The 26,774-nt window shown below is 44.3% G+C and overlaps 3 protein-coding genes across 5 annotated transcripts; 1 reads left to right on the top strand and 2 right to left on the bottom strand.

Annotated features, from left to right (window-relative positions):
- The first annotated feature begins 104 nt into the window (after positions 1–104).
- Positions 105–17,148, top strand: LOC131886315 (organic cation transporter protein-like). Of its 3 annotated transcripts, none has more exons than XM_059234605.1 (9): positions 105–656; positions 7,378–7,608; positions 8,123–8,332; positions 10,184–10,414; positions 13,113–13,309; positions 14,269–14,732; positions 14,796–14,989; positions 15,106–15,384; positions 16,046–17,148. In XM_059234605.1, exons 2-9 carry the CDS (start codon positions 7,378–7,380, stop codon positions 16,640–16,642), a joined length of 2,403 nt encoding a protein of 800 aa, XP_059090588.1. In that variant the 5' UTR covers positions 105–656; the 3' UTR covers positions 16,643–17,148. The 3 variants fall into 3 exon arrangements, with proteins under 3 accessions (XP_059090588.1, XP_059090587.1, XP_059090589.1); XM_059234604.1 differs by lacking the exon at positions 105–656 and adding an exon at positions 2,253–2,443; XM_059234606.1 differs by lacking the exon at positions 105–656 and adding an exon at positions 7,220–7,302.
- Positions 16,741–26,747, bottom strand: LOC131886317 (3'-5' exoribonuclease 1-like). The gene is made up of 3 exons (XM_059234608.1): positions 26,611–26,747; positions 19,541–20,357; positions 16,741–17,560 (listed from the first exon to the last, which is right to left on the bottom strand). The coding sequence occupies exons 1-3, from the start codon at positions 26,626–26,628 to the stop codon at positions 17,214–17,216; spliced, it is 1,182 nt and encodes a 393-aa protein (XP_059090591.1). The 5' UTR covers positions 26,629–26,747; the 3' UTR covers positions 16,741–17,213.
- Positions 20,359–24,787, bottom strand: LOC131886313 (serine/threonine-protein kinase MARK2-like). The gene has a single exon (XM_059234603.1). It carries the CDS (start codon positions 24,578–24,580, stop codon positions 21,200–21,202), a length of 3,381 nt encoding a protein of 1,126 aa, XP_059090586.1. The 5' UTR covers positions 24,581–24,787; the 3' UTR covers positions 20,359–21,199.
- Positions 26,748–26,774: the final 27 nt, after the last annotated feature.

Genomic DNA, 26,774 nt, shown 5'->3' with positions numbered 1-26,774 from the left:
GAAAGAACGAATAGCTCGTTCTTCATCTTCTTCGTTCACATGGTTCGTGGTTGGTTTTCTTCTTGGCTTCGTTCCTTCGTCGGTTGTTTCATGTTCGCTTGCTCGGTTTTCAGTGCTTAGGGCGTGTGGTTGCTTGCGAATTGACAGGCCCTCACTCACTCAGTGAGACAGTCAGTCACACATAGGCTGGCAACTAGGACACTTCCTCCATCCTTGCGATTGAAGAGCACAGCGACTTGAATTCAAGATATCGTGTGCATGTGTTTCTCTCCTGGTTTCTTGACTTTCAAGTGAAAACTTTCGGGAGCACCCACCCTCTAACCAACACCACCATGGTTGCGGTGACGCGGTGCGAGACGGCAAATTCCGCAACTCATTTGCTGGCTTTCAAATTTTTCGAATGACGACTTGATCCGTTAATTCCCATTCTGGCCTGGTCAGTTCATTTGTCAGTCATTCAGTCAGCCAGCCAGTCAGTCAATCTCCCAGCTGATGAATTAGTTCGACGAGGTGTGAGAGTGAAATTTGATGACCCGAGTGAAACTTGTGATGTGGATCATCTTCGTGCTTCTCCCTTCTCAAACCGTCGCCAACCATGATAGAAACGTAACAAAAACACTACCTCTACTTGAATAATCAATCGACAACCCTCGAAGGTAAGATGATGAGAAACACACTTTTTTACCTCGTGGTTAGTGATGAGGCCACTTCATGAATGTCATGAGATATTGCCGACAGGTTTACAAGTGAGTTATTAGGCACGTATGACCGCCTAAACAATGCTTCCTAATGACGGGCCAACGAGTTGTTCCTTGTCAAGACATACTTTTCCGCTCGAGTAAAGGTTGCTGGGTTCACATGTTGAAGGTGGAAGTAGTGTTGGATTTCCTAGCTGTTTTGGAGTGGGATCAAATGTTCACTCTGAGGTAGAACACCTCATGGCCAACGATTCTCCTCCCTCCTTCAGTTGGTTTTGAGCAGTTCAAACTCAGTTGAGGAGGAATCCGGAAATAGCCATTGGAAGGAGACCTGTGTTGGATAGCAATTACTATAATATTTGGTACCATTCTAGCAAGCCCTTGGTTGTCTTTTTCCCTCTTCCAAATGAGTTTGGCATTTCCACACTTTGCTATTATTATACACATTAGATTTGGACTAGTTGGTCCTTGCCAGCTGTGGCTAATTGCTACAAACGCAAACCCATAACTAAAATAGCATTGTTGCTGATGATACGGTACTGAGGTAATGTCTTAATAACGAGAGCAAGTTTGTGAACCGGATTCTGAATTGAGTTTGAAGGAGTAAGTACGAAGTACGTAAGTACTTTGGAATAATTTGGAAACTTGACAACGCTAAAAAGTTTTCCAAGCTGAATCTCTTGGCGAACTATCTTTCATTGGAAAAAAGATGAGGAATCTCCTTTTAAATCCGCTTTCCCTGAATATATTCCGACATAGTAGAACGAAAAACATGAAGAGACTTATTCTGTTGTAGTTTTCCACGTCAGTGTGTGTGTGCGTGTGTCTTTGGAAAAGCTGCCACGTCCCAATGACCAGAAGTCATGCTTGAGGAAGTCATAACTCACCCCGAACTCTTACTTTGTCACAAGTAAATTTGAGTAAACCTCGCGGATTCTGGTCTAAAAATGTGTCAAACCACTCTCCGAAACATTGTGGCTGATCTCTTCAGCTCGTTTCTACGATCTCCCCGCTGAAACGACACGCTCCATGGATATCAAGAAGGTTACGGAGAAATGGTTTCATATCTAAAGGGAACGATCACTAATCGAGTTTACCAACAGTTCTGGTTCATTTCATTGGACGTGCGTACGTGTGCAAACAATGCATAGGGACAGTACAGTTGTTGTTGAGGCTGTATTTGCGGAGATTTCTGTAATAAATCACATTTGATTCACAATTTCCCGAGTTTCCTCTCTCTGATGATCCTTTGTTCTCTCACTCGCCTCAGGTTGCTTTCAACATCTCGCCTATTTCAGCGCTAAAAAGCACTTCAAAATGAACGGGCCGTGCCAGCCATAGGTCCGAGTAATTTGAACGGCGAAAACGCCAAGAAATTGGATTCGAAAGACAAAAATCCCAAGCCTGAGTCCACCTCAGTTGTTTAGAGATCTTGTTGGATTTCAATATTCGTGTTGTTCTTGTTCAAAAGTTGTTCAAAGCGAAGCATGTCTTTGTTTCCGTGTTTCTAATCACTCGGCAAAGCAGCTCGGAAGTTCGTCCTGAGGCCATTTGCATTGAATCTAGGGGCGAGTATTTGACAATGCAAACGGGACTCTTTTCTCAATTTCCCATCGGCCAAGATCCTGATGAAACGAGGTCTTGAACACATGAAACGCTTCAAGCCAGTGTCGTTGTACATAAACAGATGGAGGTGGAGAGGGGGAGTTTCTAGAGCAATTTCAACGTCTCCTTCGGATATACAAGTACGTTTATGGTTTGCCCCTAGCTGTCTGTAGCTCATGCAGCTATAAAGAACTCAGATAGTAGTGTGTTGTGCATGTGTGGGCCGATAGTTAGCAACCAATTGGTACGGTTCGAATGTTGCTCTTCCCGTTTCTCTCATGTCTGAAACTAATGGATTTACCACAATCGACAACGTGGAAAGGACGTGAGAGAAATCTAAAAGGGGAGAATGCAACACCCAAGTCCAGAGACACAGTTTTGAATGCCACAATGTTGATCAGTCGTTTTTGAACCGTCACTTTTGGTTTTGTTTAGACAACCCTCGAAGCATCAGTGTACAGGTTCCGACTTGCGACGTTAAAGGCTTGATATTGCTTTGATGACTCACTTTTCGGTGGATAATTTGACGTCGAGCCGAGAAATCTCTGCATCCCTGTTTGCTCGCAGACTCCAGAGATCCAGCACCTGATCCAAGGGATTCTAGTTTCGTAACATCTCTGGCTAAATTGAGTTATGAGCAAATTTGTTCTGGAGTCAGTGCACTTTGTTTGCTCCGTGAGGTGAGAAGATGGCGATGCAATCATTTTATGTCGACTGAAGCAATTATATTCTTGAGAGCCATAGTGACAAAGGAGCGAATCCGAGTGAAAGTACCTACAGTACGTCACAAAATTCCATAACTTCGCAAGAACCACGTACGACACCCGACGAGACTGTCAAAGTGGCTTAAGGAACCTGGGTGGGACGAAGACAAAGTTGGCGATGAACTGAGAATGACGGAATGGTCGTCGTTGAATGAACCTTCGAGCTAACTCGCACTTGGGAGGTTCTTTTTGCCGACAAGGCGACAATCTCAAGGCAAGCCCAGGGGCATTTTTTTCAGCACAACACGATGTTTTTTAGCAATGTGAACTAATATTGAGGGCAAAGACAGAATCTCCATTATTTGCTCATACACAATATGAAATGAGTCAAATATGCTCGAGGGGGTCGGTCCCCCACGTAACATTTCCATGTCAACCCAGGCTCTGTTTTAGGGGAACTTGAACAGATACTCCGAGATGAAGTGCCAAGGAAGATTTGTCATTCATCAAAGTGTCTGGTGAGGATTGCAGACTCACGAAGCGAAACCCGCCTCGCCAGCAGTTGAGTGACCTAGATGCATGATGGTTGTGAGGGCCCATCTTGGATTTTTCCATTTACTTTAGCCTTGACTTTGAGAAATGGAACCGTTTGCAGGCATATCTCGTGCCAAGGTTGCCAATGCCTAATCCAATTGCGTTTGACGACGAGCTCGTCATTTTCCCCGAAAACAATCCTCGGGTGTTAAATAGGTAGGAGATCAAGAGCGATTTTGACTCGTAGATGTCAAGGGTGTCAGCTCCGGATAAATATCAGCCCAATTTGGATTGTGCTTAGTTCCTCAATCGGATATCTATCAGACACGCTTCAGATCCAGGAAAAAGGTGTATTGCATGCACGTACGTACATGCCCCAGGTTATGCACTACTGGATGGAGAAGGGGTGTACGTAGATGTGTGTTGTAATTGATGAAGGTCAACTTTTTTTCTTGAATATCTAATTCCACTGAAAAGCCGAGTGACGGTGAGTTGGAATGAACGCTGTTGATTGTTGACGAAGAAAGCGCCATCGATGCAAAATAACCTTGGCTGTGAGGCACAGTTTTTGTCTTAGTAAATCACAATCTATCCAGCAATATGGCTGAAATGATGGCCATCGCCAGATATTGGCTCCTCGTCAAAGGCAAACTCGAGGTGCGATAGCTCATCTTTCTAAAGATGAATGGCTTCCGTAACCTTCAATGCTGTTTTAATTTTCGAACCCATTAGAGCTCGGACATTGCATCGCCCTCAAAAAAGGAGGAAATCCCAGTCGATAAGCCGACAATGATTATGCCTAAGCTGGGGCCATAAATTCTGCTTGAGTCCTAATTCATCTACCCTGGTCTATCCTTTTCAATAAAAAAAGAGAGCCGAAATCTTTGTTAGGCATTGGCAGATAACGATCATAAAGTATCCATTGAATGAGCCACCTCGCTCGTCAAAAAACGAGCCTCAATCCAGCAGCTCCTTTCAAAGTGACTTTTCAGGAAGTCACCTCGTCGTGTTTCAGTAGTTGTTAGTGTCCCATGATGTGGGTGGGCTCCCTGGAATGCGAGCAATCCCATCGATCTTGAATGAAGTTTTGAAGTGGGGCTTCTAATTGTTCTAATTGGCCATGACCATAAAATGGCGAGAGTGACAATAGACTCATTTTTGGGCAATTTGAGGGAGGCCCAAAGCCCCCAAAACGAGATGAATCCCCGTGTGTCAGATGAAGGAAGCAACTGGTATTCTTTATCTTTGCAACAAAAACATGGCTACTTGGCTTGAGTTGAGGCACGAGATACGCCGTTATAGCTTTAATTGTCGGACTAGAACACAACACCCTGATTGACAGACAGCGTGTTGGGTCATGGTCAGAATGCATTCTGTGACGTTCTGTAGTTAGCCATGTACCATAGTTCATTTGCATATTTGACAAATCTTTTCCCTGAATTACGCATCCGTACAAAAAAAAGTCATGTTTCAGACCCTGAGAGCAAGCCAACGGTCCATTGAATCTCTCACCAATCACAACAAATTGTGGAGCTCATTCTATGCATAGTATGCAGAATAACAACTCGATGGCAAAAGTCATCCCGTGCCATAATCTGGTGGTGTTTGTCCTGCAAAACTGTGCTCTCGGTGCACATTCTGCGGCAAGCCATGATGAGGCAAAGGTTGGAGGACCGAGGGGACTTCCTGAAGCGCCCATTTTATTACGACGATCGTTCTCGACGCTTTGAAGGACAAGACAACCTTCCTTCTCCTCCTCGCCATAAGCATATTGCGATTATCAGAAAGAACTATGAAGCGCTCGTTGCTCTTGGGTAAAGAATCGAGGATGTTGTATGTATGTAGTAGTAGTAGTAGCAGCCGAGTTTGGGAGGGAGCGATGAGTCCTTTGTCTTTCGGAAACTTAAAAAGGGGCCATTTGGTTCAATGGCTGTTGGCCTGGAGTCCTTCAGACAGTTGCTGAGTTTCGATGCTAAATTTGAATGTCTAAACATATGTAGAGTTGAGCCATTTATTTGCTAGTTCAATAACACGCTTCCAGGATGATCGCTGTTTTGACTTGCTCTTTGAGAGTCATGTCGAAGCTTGATACCTCCTTATACGTACGTACGAGATCTCGAGTCTCTCGTTATGGATTTGCCCCGAAGATAAGAGTCAAGAGTTCAAAAACAAGTTATGGGAAATAATTCCAATTAATGGCGAAGGTTAACCGCAACCGAGGGAAGTAAAATCGAAAGTGAGGGACGACGACTTGCATTGGAAATGAATCACCATAATTGACGGAAGTCATTTAGGCATTCATCATGACCTGTGGCTTCTTCCCTGTCTGTGAGACTCTGGTTTTGGAATCAAAACAATCTCCATGTTGTCAATGCAATGTTTACCCACGTCATGCCATCCCATGTGACCAATCTCTGTGGTCTTGGGCTGGAATGAATGCTCTATTCAGTTGATTAAATTCAGACGAAAGGACCTCTTTTGTTATCCCATTGTTCATCTTGACACTGTTTTTGTTCGCGGTGTAATTGGCGAATCTCGCTCTCCAATGCCATTGATGCTATCAATGATGACGATGATGGTGATTGGAGCTGATCTCTCATTGACAATTTGTCGTGGTGATGATGGTAGTTGGTTGGTTGGTCGGTTGTTTGGATGGATGGGTATGGTTGATCGGGAATGGTGGTTAGCCTTGGTGGAAAGCGAAGGCGTCGAAGGCGTTGCCGACCCCTATCTTGTCTTAAAAATTGAGATTTTTTTTTTCTGCACGATCTCAATGTCAGATCGTCGTCGCGTTTCGGCTTCATTCTCCATCCATTCATGTTCAAGAAGAGTTCCTAGCACCTGACCTTTGTGACTAGAAATCGCTCCATCCAAAGTGTAACTGTGAACCAGATATGTTTCCAACGCAATTATCATTTTTAAATCATGGTATCGTGACAATGAGTCGTCTATAAATGGAATAGAACGGTTTAAACTGGAGAAATCAGTCGTCTCATAATCTCATGTTTGCATGGAAAATGGAACGAACTTGAACGAAAATGGTCTGACAGCATAAGTAAAACCGACTGAAAGAAGTCCTTTTTGGTCCTAGAACTAGGCCGCATTCCTCCTGACACTTGTGCCAAAATATTCCGGGAATTGTGATGGATAACATCTTTACCAGCCAAACAAAAAAGACGAGAACGGTGAACATCATGGTATGAAGCGGAAAAATGCTTCAAAAACCTCTGCAACGATTAGATCAGAGATCTACACTAAGACAATCGTAACCAATTAAGTCCATTCATTTGTAATGGGCTGGTCCCTCCAAAGTCATACAAAAAGCGACTAATGACTCTCCCTGAAGAAGAATTATCGTCGCTTCTCTACCAATGGGCCCCTACTGATTAATCGTCATCATCAGGCAGAAACTGCATCATGCCATGTCCAAGTTGTTGAGGTTTCTTTTACGTTTTGGCAATCCATTCGGTGTCGACTGGCCAAAGCGCATCCTCCTCGATCCTCGGCTCTTCACTTGGCTCCTCCATTTCGTCTTTCTCAGAAGAGCCTCATGGTACACATAGTAAATGAGCCTACACGTAGTGTAGTTTAACTTTCTTGATTCATTGATCAAACTTGCCAGAGCTAGCTGTGCTCGCCGTCATTCATGCCTCCATTCGTGCCGAGGAGAGTGACATACTTGCAATGAACCCTGATTGCTCCCAAGGTTAGCCTCGCATTGACCAATCTGGATCAAGGCATTCGAACCATCGTCGTTGGAGGTGTGAAGGGCTCAATGCAATGTTGAAAAAGGTGACTTTATCGATTCTTATCCGGACTACTTGTTTCAATTTCAGATGAAACCATCGCCCAGTTCGAGTGAAGGCGCCTTGACGTCGCTCAGGCTGGATTTGCCCCTTCATAATCGGCCAGGATCGAGCTCCGTGGATGCATTCCTGGCCCATTTGGGCGACCCAGGTCGGTTTCAGATCGTGGTGATGATCTTGCTGGCCTCCAATTGCATTCCAGTGGTTGTGAACCACCTGCTAATGGCTTTTTATGCCGTCTCGACGAGCCATAATTGCAGGGTAGGTGGAATATTCCAAACGTTTCCCTAAACGACCAAGAACCGGCCACCATCCAACCTAATCGAAAGTGTTTTGATGAGATGAATCAAGGTTAAAGAGGGCAATTCAGTTCCCAATGGCACAGTTCTGCTAATATACCCCTCAAATGACGACGACGATGACGACGACGACGCCGAAGTTGCTTTCGCATATTTGCCAAATGACGTCGTGGGTGGCTTGAATGTGCAAAATTAGCCGGATAAACATGGTTGAAGCACCGCCCAAGCCACTGCACTGCTCCACTGTACTACCAACTACCTTGTGAGATGAAGACCCCGACATCCTGACGGGAAGCGGGCATAAATCAAGTTTAAAAGCTCCTCGTTCCTTTTCGTTCCCAAGCAATCTCTGACAAAGCAAAGGAGCCCCGAGATGATGGAAAAGATAGGACAGACAAACCCTCGGAATTGCATGTGTTTAAAATCAATGTGCATGCCAACATGTGTAACAGGTATTCTTTCGGCTCTTTTTCCAGGTTCCACCTGATTTTGTGGGTGATCGATCTTTGGTCTTGCCCCCCCCATCATCAGAGGATGATATCAGACATGGACAATTGTACTCGAAATGCCATATGTATACGTTGGCCAACTCGAGCTCTAATGTCCTCCAACCTGACACTCAGCCCTGTCTTTACGGTTATGAATTTCATTTCGACACTCCCAAGGAATGGAACATCATTGCTGAGGTTAGTAGGCTCTACCCTTGTTTGCGGTATTTGTTGAAAGTTCCTCAGCACATTTACAAGCTTACTCTCAGGCAGACTCTTTGTCGTTGTTCTGTCAACTCCTCTGCTTGAAAATAGACCCTGGAGAACGTGTAATCGGATTAAGAAGCTTGCATTCGACAATTACTGTTGGACACGGTAGCTGCAAATTGCCCAATATCCAATTATTAGAATGAATGTTTCACCTAGTAACGAAGCATTTATTGAGATCGCCTCGAGTTATACACCTTCATTTGGCCTTTTCTGCTGTCCTTCACACAAACGCTTTTGAGGCCAAAGCAAACAGACAGGACGACAACATTCATTCGCCAGAAGAGTGCGAAAAGAATCGTATGCTGAACAACTGAGCTATGAGTTTTTGAAATGGAAAGAAACAGCGTGCCTCTCTTGTACTACGAGTATTAGTAACTAGGTTAAGGAGTTGTCAGTGATTTATGGCAGGATAATTATGGCTTACTACCGCCACTACAACCATCTTGCCAAAGGTATCAGATGGCTGGATATGTGGATGCAATTGAGCCAACATAAAAAACCACTGCAATATTTGCTGTTCTCCCGTCTTTGGTGGTCTACATAACCCAAATTTGAAATGAGTTGAATCAAAATTAAACTACGGTTTTTTGGCTAACAAACCGAGTTAGGGATATGTTTATCTACACTTCATTGGCGACCTCATTAGTTGTAACAATTCCTATTCATGAAGAGATCTCAAATGGTATTGCAGCCTTAAGTACACGCGACATTTGATATCAAGCTAAAAACAAAACGGAAGGCAATGAATTACAAAAAAAAGAAACGAGCGACAAGCTCATATCATCATTACAACTCCAAGAATTTCAACAGCAAGCAATGTACTCCAACCAATCCACATCCACCCTGTCTAAAGCCGGAATGAAATCGGCCTTGGGTGACGAGACATGGGCGCATGTCAAATCAATTTCAAGTCGGCTAATTCCACAAGTTGATGTTGTTGAACCCAAATTCGCGGCCTTGACTCACGTGCAGTTAGTGCGGTAGTAAATGAACGAAATTGAGAAACAACCATTGAATTTTGCACCATGGTTTCGAAGAATCCAGGAGTTGAACAGAAGCCATTTCCGGAACATGCCATAAAATGAGCAATAATGAATGGGATGATCTTCCACTCGCAATTATTCAATTAATCTCGTCGCCTAGAGAGTCATGGAACGGGCAATTATTAATGCAAGTAAGCTGAGCGATTGCCATTTATCAAGTTTTGCACGTCTCATGCTCAGGGACCAACGGCATGACAAGCAATAATTTGAGGCCCCTTCACATCTTGGCCAACATTTTCGTTTAAGGGCCCAGAATCTTCCATTAAAATCTGGCTGGAGGGCTTCGTGGAAATTGGTGAGGAACTTGCGGTGAATGGCGCTACAATGAGACTGAATATGCCGACGACCAGGTTACTTACGTACATAGGGCATATGGCACTATCGTTATCTATTTCCTTGTACTTATCAAGCCAAGTATCTTGATACCCTTTGGACATCCTTGATTAAGGTATAAATCGGGAGATCTCGAAGTCTCTGGCAAAGCACCTTCGAGATAACAAGCTCGCATGAAAAGTTAAACTTAGAATAAATGCTTCGAGGCAAATACAACGCATATCAATAGCGGATACTTAAACACATCGAGACAAAAGAGTGTGCTCAAGCTCGAACGGAAAATGTCAAGGTGCTGACGGCGAACGGTCAGAATTCCCACCAATTCAATCATCGTACGTGCTTGTAGGCTCATTGTGAATATGGATGCGCTATTCTAATATGTTTCATCTCATTTCAATTTCAGTGGGGCCTGGTGTGCGATCGGGCGTTTGTGGCGCCTCTAGTGACCACCATCTACTTCTGTGGCGTCATGATTGGGGGTCTAATTTTTGGCTCGCTCTCGGACAGATTTGGACGGAAGAACATGATGCTGGTGTGTCTGTACACTCAATGCATCATTGGAATTGGCCTTCACTTTGTCAGGAGACTCGTGATGTTCATGGGCCTGAGGTTCTTCCAAGGAATTTTCATTCAGGTAAATCCTCCTATCCTCAAGTGCATTTTGAGCACCCCGTCAGAAATTGAATTGGCATTGAAAACACATTGGATTGCACATGTTTAGTCATGCACATGTGTCGACCTTTTTTTCTTTCTAAAGATAACTCGTTCTTTTTTTTATTTCATCTTCTACGGGACCTTTTCAATACCAAGAGCCTCGACGATTGTGAACTTGACTTGATAAGGCTATATATCTTTCATGTTTAAAGACATTTTTGATAAAGCTTTATTCGAATTGGATTCTTTGTCAAGTTAGCGAGCATTTCTATCTATTCTATATGCTTTTGCGTAGAAGGACAAGTCGCACAAGCTACAAAGGGCATTCCTATACAAAAAGTCCTCCTGTTTATTTTCCCAACCAGGCCCAGCTTCATCTCAAAGCTCTTGATGTCACGGTTACTATTAATGCGGTTTTCAACGTTTGCACGAATTCATTTTAGTAATTTGGATGGCCTGTCATGATTCCAGTTGTTGCAAGTTCCTTTCCTGAATGAATGAATGACCACCAATTGTGGCTTTGGCCTTTCAGCCCTGTTGCCTCGGTTTATCTGATAGGATCTCCTAGCAGTTGGTTTTTGCTGGATGGTGGTAACGATTTACCCTTGCTCATATCAGATTTCTACCATTATTGATTACTTAACATTTAACTGCACAGGTTGAGAGTAATGGAAATCCTCTCTCCTTGCCGATCTACCAAATACGATAACGGGGTGCTGAGTTTCCTACTTGTGTGCTCTATGCTTGAAAGTGGGATGTAATTATTCCTCAGATGAGAATGGTAAACAAACTATAACCTCAAAACCATTAAGCTGCTCCACAATCAAATCGCTCTGCAATGAGGGATTTCTTAGAGATATCTGGACATGTAGGGTGACCAATTTTGATTCGAGAATTGGCGTTTTCTTTTTAAATTGGTATGTAACAAGTTCAAGTGACTGCAAGTTCTTTAGGAAGAACCTCATTTTGGCACATCCGCTTCGGCAAGCTTTTCAAGATTTCGCACTGTCCAATAATAGAGGGACGTAATATGCCAGGAACGTGATGGACGAGATTTCGAAACCCTGCCAAATCTGGATCAGGCATGATGATCAAAGTGATGAGGATAAGGAAGATGAGGATGAGGATGATGTGCGAGTGTTGATCTTTGGATAGCGAATCATCCTCTGAAATGTATCCTTTGAGATACCAACAATTGAAGAACACTCTACGCACACACTTCATTGACTACAGGGTCATTCTTCTATGAGTACATACGTACGTACACTCACTTCCTTTTGATTTCCCTCCAAGGACACGATAGTCTCGCTTCCAGATCAAACACAAAGCCAATCGTAATGATCATGCCTCCGATACCCCAGAACCAATTGAAAAAAGGAACCATATCATAATGTTTCTCGGACGGCCACAAATCAATAACCACTTGACCTTTTCCCAAAGGAACGTGTCAGAGCTGTAGTATAACAGTCCCAGAACTTCTATTCAGAATCCTTAGCCATGCGTAGTTTTCCGCCTTTACACTGAAGTCATTGGTACTGGTGTCATCGTGTGGATGGCTTGAATTCGTAGCCTGATGAGGAAGATAAACCCTTCGGGTGGGGAAGAATGGAATTCCCTTCCGATTCGAATGGGAATGATGTCAAATAAAAGGTCTTATCGTCCTCTTTTGCTATGGAACTTGGCATTATCAGTGCTAGAAATGTAGGTAGAACGAAGTAGTCTAACTTTTTCCATCATTTGCGAGCGAGTTCGTTAGAGAAATGGTTTCTATGGAAGGTGTACACGTCCAAGTATACCAAGTATAAGCTTCTTTGGCTCGGAAGAATTCCTATGACTTATGGAGTGCAATTTTGTGCACTTGATTAAGGACGATTCATCTTCCTTCTTTGCTGGCCATTCGAGATTTCAAGGTCTCTCTTTGAATTTCGTTTGAAACAAAAAGCTTCTTGTTCTCAAATATAGACACTGTGGCAAATATTGACATGACCTTTGGTTCAAGTTGCTCCAAGAGATGGATTGAGACTTTTTGAAGCAGATTGACTTGGAGGAACAGCAGTGTCTGTCCATGCCAAGTGTCTCCCTCTCATTTGACACTTCATAAGAACGAAGAAGCCTTCTATTTCTTCGTTGTCGTGGCGTCTCGATTCTTTTCTCCCTTGGTGCCAAATTGGAAGATGAGATGGAAGATTCCCATTCATCTTTTTGATCTGACCATGAATCTGTCATCATGATCAGCATCAACGCGACCATCAATATCCGCAGGTCGAATCATAAAAGGCATGTTTTTAAAGCTTCTCGCACCAAAACACCAATCCTCTTCCTTTTTATGGGAAAAGTCGGAACTCGTACAAGTCAAAAGATTGCCGCACAAAAGTAAATACTTGTATAAAAAAACACACATCACCCATATGTGGTAGACCAATTGCTCTTGACCTCTTCACACGCTTCCATCTGGAATGGACCGGTCGGTATGCACAAACTTTACCCCCACTCCATTTACCCATTTTCTGACGCAAAACCGATTATCATTGACCTTTTACGGCCGGCCAACAACCTCCTCTCAGTTATGGACAAAGTGGCGATCCCTCGTTTCCTCGAGTGATTTTTCAGCCCAATTGCCCAGGAGCACCCCAAGAAGGTCCCGCTGTCAATGCTCATAATTTTCTTTCATCTTCCAGGGATTACAATGCGTCACATACTCAATGGTCATGGAGTTGTTCTCGCCCGAATATCGAACCATGGCCGGATGTGCGGTCGAGGCATTCTGGGCGGTGGGGATCGTGCTTTTGGCTGTCATTGCCAAATACGTCCAACATTGGAGATACATTCAACTGGCTATTAACATACCCACTTTGGCCACCATATTCTACATCTGGTGAGGACACAAAAGCGTAGCGAACCTTTAGTACTTACAATTCTTGACGGAGAGGAGGATTGAAATGTTAAGGACCGGCTTAAGCACATTTCAAAGGGCCCAACCCCAAGGCATTCTGGATTGTAGTACTTTGTCTGTCAAGTACGAGTATGTAAGCATTGTATTCGTACATGCCACATGAAGGTACGAATGAATAGAGCCAAGCTAATACGTGTGAACATTGATATGTCGTAGAATAAGCTCATTTGCATAGTTAGTAGTAAGCTTCATCTTAGTCGGCATCCGGTTCGAGTTTCATATTGTGCTGAATGAAATATACTTTCGTTTTGGGTCCAATTTCCAGGGTTTATCCTAAAATTAGAAATTGTACTGCACCTTATTTGCAATGAGCAACAGAAATAATCTTGCGGTTCCAAGTTTGCTCTCTCTCTCTCTTTTCTTTCAATCCTTCATCTGATAACGATTGCTAAACTTTAGTAGCGAGAGATGCCTTTTTGTCCAACCGATACATTGAACGTAATTTTGCTGTACATTTTAGCCAAGATACAAGCACATTAGAGCTGAAAAGTCGTGTCTACCCTCGATTGCTGAATTGAAAAAAATAAAATACTCCAGAAATTTGTACAAAGAAATAAGAGCCAACAAATGCTTCTTTATCTTTTGAAGAGTGTAGAGGAATGGTTTGATCTACGAAGGAGAGAAGAGAGTTGACAGACTTACTTTATCTTAAGAACTTGCTTCGATTTGTTTGGAATTGGTTAACACATCTCGAGTTAGGACAATTTTTCATAAATATGTTTAAAAGTAGTTACTATTTCTATTTAAAGTTGTTTAAAACTTGTGTTGGATAATGTTGATTACTTTCAACGAACTTGATGGAAATAAGTTCTGGATGGAAAAACAAACAAGATGCATTTCTTCCTCTTAAAGCAATTTAACTGAAATGTCTTGGATTTTAGGATCATACCCGAATCAGTGAGATGGCTCCTGTCTCGCGGGAAGTTGAAAAGAGCCGAAGATGTCGTGATTCGAATTGCCTCTTACAACTCTTTACGCTTTGATCGAACGTGGTTGCGTGAAGAGATCGCGGAAGTGGATAGGAGACTCCGGATGCAAACCCCGGATCGGGCTCCAGGAATTCGGGACGTCCTCGGGAACAAAAAGATTCGCAAGCACTCGTTGGTCTTATTCTTCATTTGGTTCTCAGTGTCTCTATCCTACTACGGGATCTCTTACTCCATCCCGAATTTGAGCGGGGATCGATATCTGAATTTCATGATCGGAGGAGGCATCGAACTCGGAGCTTATTTGCTGGCCTTCGTCGTTTTGAACGGGTTCGGTCGGAAGTATCCATTAATGATCTATCTATTTTTGAGCGGGGGGCTTTGTATCGGCACGGTGGCCGTGAGGCAATACGTTCCAGGTGAGTAAAGCTCGACATAGCTCTCTCCTCATGGTAGGAAAACCTTAGCCTCTTGTATTTCAGACTCGTTTATCAATGTACCCAAACTTGTCACGGCCTTGGCCTTGATCGGCAAAGCGGCAGTGGTGAGCTGCTTCTGCAGCATCTTCATCTTCTCCAGTGAGATTTTTCCAACCGTGATTCGAACCGTGGGCGTGGGGTCTTGTGCGTTTTTTGGGCGGGTGGGGTCACTTCTGGCTCCTCAGATCCTTTTGTTGGTGAGTTGGAGTCACTGTTGTTGGTTCAGAAGCCTTCAAAAGAGAACTCGAAAAACATGAGAACAGAGGAACCGTTCAATTCGGTTGAATTCACTTGACGTCAATCCAATTTTCAGGGTAAATTTGTTTACGGGGATTCGCCCCAGTTCATAACGTTCCTGGTATTTGGCGTCCTCTCCATCATGGCTGGCTTCCTCACGGTCTTCTTGCCAGAGACGCGATTCAAAGGTCTTCCTGATACCGTGAGACAGGCCAGTGTTTTGGGCGAGGACAACGCCAATCAGTCACAGAGAACTAGGACCAAGAAGAAGCACTCGTTATTGCGAAATCCTCGAGGATCCGAAGAGAGTCTACAAGATGAGGCGGGTTATGGGAAAAGCCCCGAGTGGGTGGAGGTATGTGTTTCAATGCAAATGTACTTAAAATGGCTCAGTTTCTGTCGAGTTCGAGTCCGACTGCCCTTTCCATTTTTGAGAGAAAGCTCCTTCCTGGCGAGGGGAGATTGTCTAAAATTAGAGGTTCAAGCTCTACGCATTATCCTGAAACGCTCGAAGGACACTTGCATAAGTTGCATCTTTTTGTACTCATGACAATTGATTTTGGATCATGTTGTTAATTCGTGATTGGAGTCAATTTTCTATTTCTAGCTGTGAGCGTTATATGTATAGCTACTACATCGATAGAGGTTTCTCAAAGTCAATTGAGAGAGCATCCTACCCGTTATTTTTTCCTTCTTCTCAATTGATAGGCTGATAACCAGAAATATATATTGATCCACATCAAGCATTTCTATTACTCTCACACACTAGGTAAATAGAATACTGTCACTTACTGAGCAATGAAAAACAAACAATGAGGGAAACAGTTCGTTCTGACATTAATTTTCCTGAAGCTATTAATAACGCAAGAAAAGGTCAATATTTCTGGACTTTGTTGGGTACTTCATCTTTTTACTTAGATATTTGTACTGAACGAGCCAAAACCTCTTGAATTCTATTAGAATTCTGAAATAGTACTGTTTGATTGACATGAAAAACTTAATTTGCTTTTATTCAGGTGGATGGAATGATCGTGAGTCGAGGGGTATTGGACAAATCCTTTGGTTCCCAAAGCCAACCCAGCACACTCCAAAAGCAACCTTTCAACTTTGGAGGCTACAGAGACGGAAGCATCGCCTCTTTACCCTACAGTAGTCGAACTCTCTTGACAAACAGTTCGAGGTCGACCACTCTGGGCGGAATGGGATACGACGCGAACCAGCGTCGGCCTCTACCTCAACCTCTCGAGGCCGAAGAGGACGATTTCGGGGAGGAGAACCCGTACGAGACATTGCCTCACATTGACTCAGATGAGACTCATTCCAGTACGGACGAGCCTCGCGTCCGGAGGTTCCCCGTACAAACCAGTGTACAAATGCAAAGGCTGAAGGAAGAGCCGATTTATGTCGCACATCCGGATGACTCCGTGACCAGTGGGCATTCATTCACTCTCCCGAAGTTGAATGACCAGGGATTGGCCAACGAGGAGGATTCATTCCGAAAGTCACAACATGGGACGCTCCTTCATCGTAGTGCGAGTATTAGTCAAGTATCAGGCTTCTTGAAGGATCGAATCTTATTGTCAGATGACCTCGGTAATGAGACGAGATTGTAAAAGTGGGAGCAGCGCGAAGAAACTCAATCATCGCAGTGCACCCTAATTGCCATAGAAACCAAAGAAGATAAAAGAGAACAATAAAAAAAAAAACGAAATCAGAAGAACAGGTATCTCGTAGAAGAGACAGATGTGTGTATTTCTTTTTCTCTGAGTGAATCATTCCTTGTTGTAAATATCAGTATCTCGGAAATCGCAATCGCATATCGAGGGGAAGAAGCATCGAGGATTGGTAGGAGAGCAGACAGGAATAGTTGATAACACTTGGGTTTTGACGGGAAGACCAAGAAAAACGAGGATTTACTCCAATTCGAGCCAGATCGAGTGTCCAAGTGACGAACAATTGTTGCGTTTCTTTCTGATAACGATATCGATGCCTCTCTATGATCAAAAGCAAGTATTTCAGCTAGCGAAACAGAAGACGTGCCTCCCGATCACGTTTCACGTCCTTGTCAGCGGGAAGAAGCTCTTTTTTCTCCCCGAAATTTTGATGTTATTTATGGCCGGTTTTCTTGTGGAACACATTTAAGATCATGACCAAATGATAAAATGATATTTTGGTTGGTTCTGTTTAGGCATCCGCTTGAAGAGCATCCTGCTCTTTGAAGGAGTTCTTGGCTTGCTTCTGGCTCTTGTATATGGCTTCGGCTTCTTTCCTTGTTACTGCAGTCACGCTCTGGAGTCGGGCGTGATAGTTATGGGGCGTGGGGTGGGCGTTTCTGTTGCCAGTGAGCACTATCTTCTCGTTGGTTCGGACAAAGGCGCGATCAGATATTAAGCGAATGAGAACTCTCGCAATATTCCGGGCATCATCCAAACCGGAGTGCGGCTGACCCTGGAACTCCATTTCCAACGAATAGAGCATATCTTGCAGACCAGGGAGCTTTTGGTGAGAAGAAGTACTCGAATAGAAGTCTCCTGAAACAACGTAAAAAAGGGAATGCTATTCTGGGAGACTGCCTAATGTTATGGTATTACTCTCATTTCTTTCTTGGTTAGTCTTCATTTGATCAAGTTTTCTGAAGTAGTGTCTACACGAAAATTCTGACATTATTTTCTAGCTGCTCTTGAAGAGATGCTCGCAATATGCAAAGTGAACCAAAACACATTTTCGACCTTTACAGAACTGAAGGGTGAGAAGTTCATTTCCCGTTAATAAGTTGTTTTTACTCCACCATTTTCCCTTCTTGGTGTAGAAGTGGGTCAGTACGCGTACAAGAGTGTACAAATTAATATTTTGGATTTTGAAGAAGGTCAACAGAAGAATAATGTTGATGTGCATTTCATTCCTAGTTATCACCGCTCGAATTTAGTTGATCTTGCCTTTCAGGTTTTTGGATAAAGGCTGAATAAATCTTATTTGCGTAAAAGAATTAACTTCATGAATGCATAATGACAACGAGAAACGTTTGAAGTCTTCCAATTTGAAACAAATGGTTCAACGTAACAGAGCAATAAAAATTCTCTAAAAAATGGCTCTGATTTGCTTTTTCCATGTTACAACACTTTTTGAAAGTTGTGAGGCAATTTCAGATCTCATTTGAGTATACTAATTATTTCCAGCTCTTTAAAACGGATTGTTTAACCTGTGCTTAATTTGTCCGAAAAGTTAAGTCTCGCCCAGCCATCACATCAACCAAATACAACTCTGAGAGTTGCACATTTGAACTTTTAAAGGTTTCTTTAAAGTGTCAAGGAGAAGAATCGAACCGGGATCATTCTAACAGATGAGATTCTTATGACTGTACAGTATATAGATCACGTCCTCTCTCAACACTAACAAATTTCAATGACGGCAGTCATGCGTAGTTTGAAACCTACAGAGTCCAAGGCTTGCAAAGGCCTCAAAAGCGTCTGTTAAGTATCCTACCTAGCTAAGTGACTGAAAAGGGTGCGATATCTTACTTCATCATTCAGATATTACACGATTCTATACTGTCTAGGGCTCACTGGTTTGAATCTCAACAGTACTCGTAAGTAGGCATGGCATCAGATAACCACCTATGAGCCCCGAGAGAAACAATTGTCTCTTGCTTCCAAAGTCTCAACATGTAATATGTATCATTTCAATTAAAAATAATCATCACGCTTTGGTGTGTGTTTTTACAGATGCTAATGCCCCCCTGCCCCCCTTAATAAAGGTAAATAGTAACATCCGTTTTTAAACAGAAAAAACAAAGCTGATATTATTTAGTACTATTGGGAATGATGGTCGCCAGAAACCAATTTTTGCTTTATTGATTTGTAATGTCGTCTACAGATTGTTGGGAGGGCAATTAAGGGATATGGATAAGCATGCACACATTGCTTTCTTTTTTCGATTCGAGGCCAAAGTCCATCCTACGATCGAGAGCCCAATTGCTTATTGTAAGACTCAAAACGTAGGATTATGTTTTACCGTGCTGTAAGCAAAACGCCACTTTTGACCGAAACTGGATTGACACAATGAGCATGCTGATAGATACGTAAGTTGATCTATTTGACCCCTACTGAGTTATATGGGCGTTAATGCTCCCGTTATCATGGGTTTTCCTGCCTTGTTCGGGTTGCCCCTTAAACCGCCCGCCTACACTAGCTCCATGGAACAAAGAGCTAAAGAAAATATGTTCTAATTCTTAGTTGCCAGCCTTACTTGTTGGCCATTTCCAGTCCTTTACGTCAAACTCATTAATATTTCATTTGTACACACACACACACACATTCAACTAATTTCGTCGCCAAGGCAAAAGAATGAAGAGCAAAGCGTATAGCAATTGTTCTAAATTTAGATTGCTTCTCTATCCAACAATGAGAAGAAGGCTAATTTAGGAAACGATTCTACTTTTGTTTCAGACCGAAGACTTTGAGGGTCAAATTTCAGAGTGATTTCTGCTTTGTTCACCGCTTTTTGGTTCTTACCCTTGTAGAAATTGGCAAAACATTTGCGCAGGTTAACCCAATACAGGCCGTAGTCTGGATACTCCGCTCTTAAATGCTGTGTTTGTAGGAACAGGAAACGCCCCATGTCGAAGGGACCATCAGTAACGATTGAATAGGAATATTTGGTCCCACACTGATGCTTCTCGTGAAGCCAGACTTGGAACTGCTGGTGCACTTCACTGAAAGTCTGGGATCCATCCACAAGAGATTGCTCAATCCCAGTCAATGTCCGGCAAAATTCGGAGAGTTTCGGATTGATAGTGGGCTTACAGTATGCATGGAAGATATCTACGATATGAGGAGGATCTGCCGATGAAACAAGGACTGCGGGGAACTCGATAATTTCGTGTTGGTAACCGGGTGGATTTCGTTCCTCACAAGTAGCTTCGAAATCGATAACCACAAAGTAGTCTACGTTACGATTCACACTGGGCTCGAGTAGGCCAGCTTCGATGAGCTTCTGTGCCTTGTAATACTCCTTGAGTCGACGTTTCACGGCTTCACGTTTCCCGTGACAATCGAGGTTATTCTGTTTACACTTTTGCTTGAGGTCGTTGAGATCCATGCGATTAATTTGCCCGTTGATAAAGCTGATAGCACTGTACACTGGGTGGCTTTGAGTATTCTGATATTCCCCCATGGCAGAGGCGGAGGACATTCGATTTTCTTGGTCGCTTCGTTCCAGGACGAGATTTTCTTGGTTTTCAGAGCTCATAGTTCTGTTTTTGACCTTTTTGGGACTTCGAGTAAGAGCTTTGAGAATGTCTCTCGACTCTTTATCGGTCATGCTGTAGATCTAGAATGTAAAAGAAGGACAATGGATGAAAAACCAAGCACAAGTACATCTGTTCGCTGGACTTGTCTCGCATAGAAACAAGAGCATCGTTAACCTTTTATGTATTCATGTATTGTGTTCTTACTGAGGGAGGAAATTGCAATCATTCAGGCCTGACTGACATCATTTCCATGAGACCATTTTTTCACAAATGGAGAGACCATGAACTAATCATTAAGACACGTAATATTCAGGGCCAAATTGCTATTGTTGTTGCTTTGGTCGCTTATGCGAAATGCAAAGGAGAAGGAGAGAGGAAAGTAGTGGGGAACTTTATTCGTCCAAATCAATCTCGTAAGGTCTTCTTCTTGTTCTGTTTTGAGTTACTCTTGGTGGTAACAATTTGCAATATTTTTGACAAACGTAATTCGTACTCCGAAATCCCAGCTCAACATCGCATAATACCAATTTGTTGGCGAGTCTATCAATGGTTCACAAGAGCAATAATCTGTACAGGTCAAACAAACTTCACCAACGTTCACCGTAGGAGAGCTAGAACGAGGTAAAAAACCTTATCGGGGAATACATAAAAATAGAAGGAATCACCCCCCTTAACAATCATGAGGCCATAAATGAGCCTAAATTAGTGTTCGTTTCTTTGTGCATTGCTTCGCTGATGGAGAGATCGTCACGAGTTACAGTTCTGTTCCATTTGCCGTCTACCTCTCTCCACCCATCACATGAAAGTTCTTCTTCAAGCTTTACGGCTTATCAATGACGTAGCAAGGACAAGATATGCCATAAGTTGTGGGGCTCTGACTCTTTCAAACCCTACGTAAGTTGAAAAGCAGTGAATAGTTGGGTCAGCTCGTTTCGTCCATGGGCTCGGCCGAATAAACTCCCGCCGCAGCTTGTGGAAAGACATGCCTCTGATAATGGTGTTGCATTTGTTGATGTTGTAGAAACAGGTTGGCTTGTTGTTGGGGATCCAATGGCTGTCCATTATTGAAGACCACTTTCATCTCATCACCCATGACATTAGTGACGCAAATCTCGGGATTAGGTCCCACGTCTGTTGGCGGTAGGGATATGAAGTGATCTTGGCATGAAGTCAGAGGGAATTTGCCAAAATTTGGCAGATTGCTCGAGTGATTAGCAAAGGCCTCATCGTAGCTCTGAGAATGAGCCAAAATGTTAGAAAGACTATTACCAGCCATCAAATCATTGCCCGTGAGTAAAGGCTTTGTTGATTGCTTGGATGGGCTCTTCAACGAGTGACCCCTCGTCAAGCCTTGGACACTATTCCGACCAGAGGGTGCGACAAACGTTCGACTAGGAACACCTTGAGTGATGGAACCTTTCCATCGGTTTCCGGAAGACGTAGAACCCTGGTCAGGCGTGGCAGGATTCGATGGATCAGTCATATTGAGGCTTTGGGCAAAATGCTGAGTGAGTGAGGGTGGTGTTATTCCGTTGCCTTCACATTCCGATGGGCTGGGGCCAGAAGGAGAGGGAGTCTTCTTATTCGGACTAGAATTATTAGCTTGATTCATTTGCTGAACATGGTGCACAGGCGAATTAGGATATGAAAATCGACGCGATGTTATTGCATGGCTAACGGGGGGCTCCACAGACCTTGAGCCTGAAGTCATGATCATGCCGGGATCATTGTTGTACATGTCATCAATGAGTTGTTGCATGGGCTCACTTTTGGCCGAATCTCGACTGACAGACGGTCTCAGACGATGAACGACATGGGTATCCCCAGAGTTAACTGAACTATCGGAACATCTTCGAGGTGATGGAAACGAATTTTCGCCGGGAGAGGGTGCTCTCAGGAGAAAATTGGGAGACATATGACCTGAACTGGTGCTGCTGTTGTCTCCTGTCGAGGTTCCAGGCCAAGCCGACGTAGAAGTAGCTGTCTCGAGATGCAGTCTCCGGCATTCCTCCTGCAAAGCTCTCACATCTGAAGGAGAGGGATCGGAACTTGTCGGGCAGCTATTTTGTTGAGTAAGCGGACCTCGATGCTGAAGAAAAGCCGGAGAACCTTCACTGAGTCGTCTCACAGGACTGTATCTTTCCGTGGCTAAATGTGATGAATGGGATTCTTTAAAGCCACTAGAAGAGCCCACACCCGTCGATGAAGAGCCGGATTTGCCTATTTCCATCACAGTTGAAAGACCTGTTCGTCTTTGGCGAAGACCTGATGTTGCCACGTTCATTCCCATGGGTTTGCTGGGCGAAGTAAGTGGGGAAAGTGAAACTGTCCCAGTCGCTCCAGAAAACGAAGAAGGTGTTACGGGAAGCAATATCGGGGATTGATGTCCCAATGGGCTATGGTTCTGCATTCGAGTTTCAACTTCTTGTACGAGATCCGCATTAATTTCAGGCGGTTTCTCAAGCACGGTGTGAAGCCCAGTGCGACGCTTCCGCGGAGAATCTGGTAAGACTGAGGTGGCTGGAATTCTCTTCCCTTTTCCCAAGTATTGTTCCACAAAGTATGGATTATGAGACTCAGGGCAAAGGATGACTTCAGCTCCTGGTCCGTCAGAGGTGCTTTCTCCAGGATTAGAGTGACTGGAAGGAGTTGGTGAAGCAAAACTATCCTCACCGGAGGAGTGGGGCGATCCACCAATGGAAGCAGGTGCCTCAGCTGATTGGAACTGGCCGAAATACCCTCCCCCATCAGAAGCTCTTCGTCCGTGCTGAGATGCCATCCCCAGAGCAGGGGGAGGCTTCAGCAGATGTGGATCTTTCACGCTGAAGTTCTCTGGGGGCATTCGACTCACAAGCGGCGTTAATGTCAAGTTGGTTTGTGGAAGAATGTCTCTAAAGTCTGCTGCATGATAACGGAATGGAATGGGAGGGGCATCAGAGCAATTTGGAGTTTGTTCCGGACCTAAAGTATGCCGCCTGATATTTAAAAGCCGTTCAGTATCATGAGTGTCGAGGGAAAGCAATGTCATGGATGATTCTTCATTAAAAACTTCCGTAGGGCCCTTGGGAGAGTTTGAGCCGCTGCTATTTCCCCCTGAAGAGGCTCCATTATTGAAAAAGGGAAGCATGGACGTGGGTGACAATGGGGGAGGTCCGGGACCCGAAAGTACCACAGACGGGATATTGGCAGAGCCTAGAGGGGTGAGTTGGAGTTGCTTCCTCTCGGTCTCTATAAGACTAGCGTTGATCATGTGATAAATGGCGCTGATGTCATCGCACTTTTTCTGACTGACACACGATATCACAGCTTCTCTACTGACTTTGGCTCGGCCTACTATGTAGTTCACTATCGCCTCGTTGATGGGCGGGACCTCGTCTACAATACGGCCCTCAGCATCTCGCTGCACAGAACCTGGTAGAGGGGCCAGAAGCGGTGACAAAATCTCAACCGTTGGCGGATGCTTGCTGCACCCCATTTTGGACCAAGGATGTGAAGCGATCTGGTGCAGACTGAAGCGGCGTTCCGGATCTAGCACTAAAAGACCTTTAAGTAAATGCTCGCATTGAGAGGACAGGAAGAACGGGATTCGATACTGACACTTCACTACACGGGCACGCAAGTCTTGAAGAGTGGCCCCGTCAAAGGGCAATGAACCACTGACTAGCACGTACAAGACCACCCCCAATGACCAAATGTCGGCTTTGGGTCCCACGTATTGCTTGCCCTCGAATAACTCCGGGGCGGCATAGGGGGGACTACCGCACCAAGTCGAGAGTAACCCGGTCTTCGTGAAGAAGTTACTGAACCCAAAGTCTGCTAACTTGATGTTATTCTCGGAATCCAAAAGAAGATTCTCTGCTTTGAGATCTCGATGAACGACACCGTGGGTGTGGCAATAATGGATGGCGGCCAGAATTTGACTGAACACAAAGCAGGCTCGAGTCTCATCCATTTTGCCGTTTGACACTAGGTGATCAAAAATCTCGCCATTGGCTGCAAACTCGGTCACGATATACATCATAGAGTCCGTCTCCATGACCTGGTACAACTGAATAATATTGGGATGGTGGAGCGTCCTCATGATCTCGATCTCTCGATAGATCTTGTTCAAGTTATCTTGGTCCAGGTCGTTTTTCTCCACGATTTTGATGGCCACTTGACACTGGGTAAGCCGGTGAATGCCAAGGCGAACTATGGCAAAGTTTCCTTTGCCCAAGACCCTCTCCAAGTCGTAGAGCCCAACCCGAACCAGTTGTTCAGCCTTTCCCCGTCGGACCCCACGGGCCGAAGCACGTTTCATCATGGTCCACTAAAGAAAATCCTTCAAGTGGGACGACATCAGGTCCAAGTTGACCAAAGTCACGGTCATGCCTTCCCGACACATAAACCGGGCTTTCAAGCCCGCATCATTGTCAGGGTCCTATCAACACGGCTCGCATCCGACGACGGGTCTCGGCTTGGACTTGATGTGGCTCATGTCGCTCGGGTTTCTGGTTCTTGTGCTTGTTTGCTACCCACCTCCCGGACACTGGCTCTTCCTTCAGCTTGCGGACGTGCGGACTGACTGACTGACTGACTGACTAGCCTCCTCCTCCTACAACTGGCTTGTTTCTGCCTACTCCACCACTTCTTGTCCGTCTTGCCTCCGTCCTCCCTCTCAAGTCTTCAGTCTTCACCGAGTCGACGATCCACGTACGTATGCCCTCCTCTATGCACGAGTACTATGTATGTAGTACGTACGTCTTTCCTTCTCGTGTCCACCGCCTCTTTGCTCTGTTCTTCTCTTCGTTTTTACTCTGGTACCGCTGACACACAACCGAAGAGTGAAGACTGAAGACCCTAAGGACCAGTGATGCGGGACCAAGCCCAATGTATCCGATAATAGATGGCCAGAAAAAGGGTTCACTGACCAACAACAGACACACATCTTATCCGGCCTGATATGAATGGATAGCTGACGAAAGAATAGGACGGTTAATTGAACTTGGACAAGCTGGACATGGTGCTTTCAAGGCACGCTGTCCAAGTTTCGGGGTAGTTAAGGGACATAGGCAAAATACGACGTTGGGAAGCTAAGATTGAAGGCCGCCAAAGAAGAACGGATGTCGGATCTAATTTGGTCCGCTCGCGTCATGACAACTGTAAATGATAAGAGAACCATCGCAAATCCATTTCATCCGCCACGGAAAGGATAATGTGTGTGGCATTCAAGGACAATTGGGTATCAAAAGACGGACAGCCCTTTATACATTTGATGGTGGTTGCTTCTTTCATTTTTTTAACTCGAAGTACTTATTGTAAATTAGATGAGACCGTGACACGGTAAATCGCTTTCGGAATCTGGCCAAAGTTCAAGACCTTTGAGGTGGACTCAAAGTTCATGATTTTTGATGATAAGCCTACTGGTTATCAAGATGCACCTTGAACCGTGGCTCGAGCAAAATTGTAAAGCTATGGAGGTTCGTTGGTCTATGCAATAGGCCGAAATCACGGTAGGTCATGTAAAATGCTACTTTCTTTAAAAAGGCCCAAAATATTCCGATAAATCGGCGAACCTTGGCACTCAGGGAGGCGAGATATCGGGGAGAACACCACGTCAAAGGACACAATATACATGATATGACTTTGGAACTACATATGAGTGCAATCGGCTGGCTGAGCTTGCGCTTGGACGCGTTGGACGCGATCGTGTGACGAAACAAGTCCTCATCCGCTTTGATAGACACACATTCTCATGGGAATCACAAAATAATAGGATAAGGGTACCTCTTTTTTGAGCCGTGATCAAGGGCAAGAAAGAGAACCGTCATGGAGCTGGCATTTGAAGAACCTACATTGGACAGCAAATCCCTTCTCTCCTCTGGTTCGATCCCCGGAAATGGACATAATCGCCGCAAAGTCGATTCTCTTTTTTTAAATATCCGAATATAAATATGACGTCAATGGAGCGTGCTGGGTCAAAAAGTCATGAGGATACAGTAGGCTACTTGTACCCTTCGACGGCTCAAGAGGGACCTCAAAGTCCTATTTACAAGAGAAAGCGCGCCCTCGAGATCCAACCTCAGAGAACTGGGCCTCTGTCAGTACGGACTGGATTTTGGCACAACAAACGGCCGTCTTCCTCTTCGGTCTTCTAAACCAAAAGGCCACTCTTCAATTGTTCAAAATAATCGAGTCACCTCTAAATCTTGCCTAATATCCCATTATGAAGATAGGAAACACTCCAATTCTTGAGTAGTCATGAACTGGATTCAAGAGTAATATATTTGGTCAGGAGAGTCATAACTGGTGAATTCTAGAGTGTAGGCAGCATAAATACTCATAAATGCTCACCATTATGGGACCCTCCATATTGGGCTGGCTGATGAGGAGTAAGAGAGAGAGACTTGTCTGGTGTGGTTATAGATGACTTCTGAAGGTTTCAAAGAGTTCAAGCAGTCAGTCTGACAACTGGAGGGTGGCCAAATTTGGCGTTGGCAAATCATTCGTTTTCAGTT

Source organism: Tigriopus californicus, chromosome 9, assembly GCF_007210705.1.
Source record: "Tigriopus californicus strain San Diego chromosome 9, Tcal_SD_v2.1, whole genome shotgun sequence".
Lineage (NCBI taxonomy): Eukaryota > Metazoa > Arthropoda > Copepoda > Harpacticoida > Harpacticidae > Tigriopus > Tigriopus californicus.
Note: the sequence above shows the minus strand (reverse complement) of the source record. Positions and strands in the feature narration are given on the sequence as shown.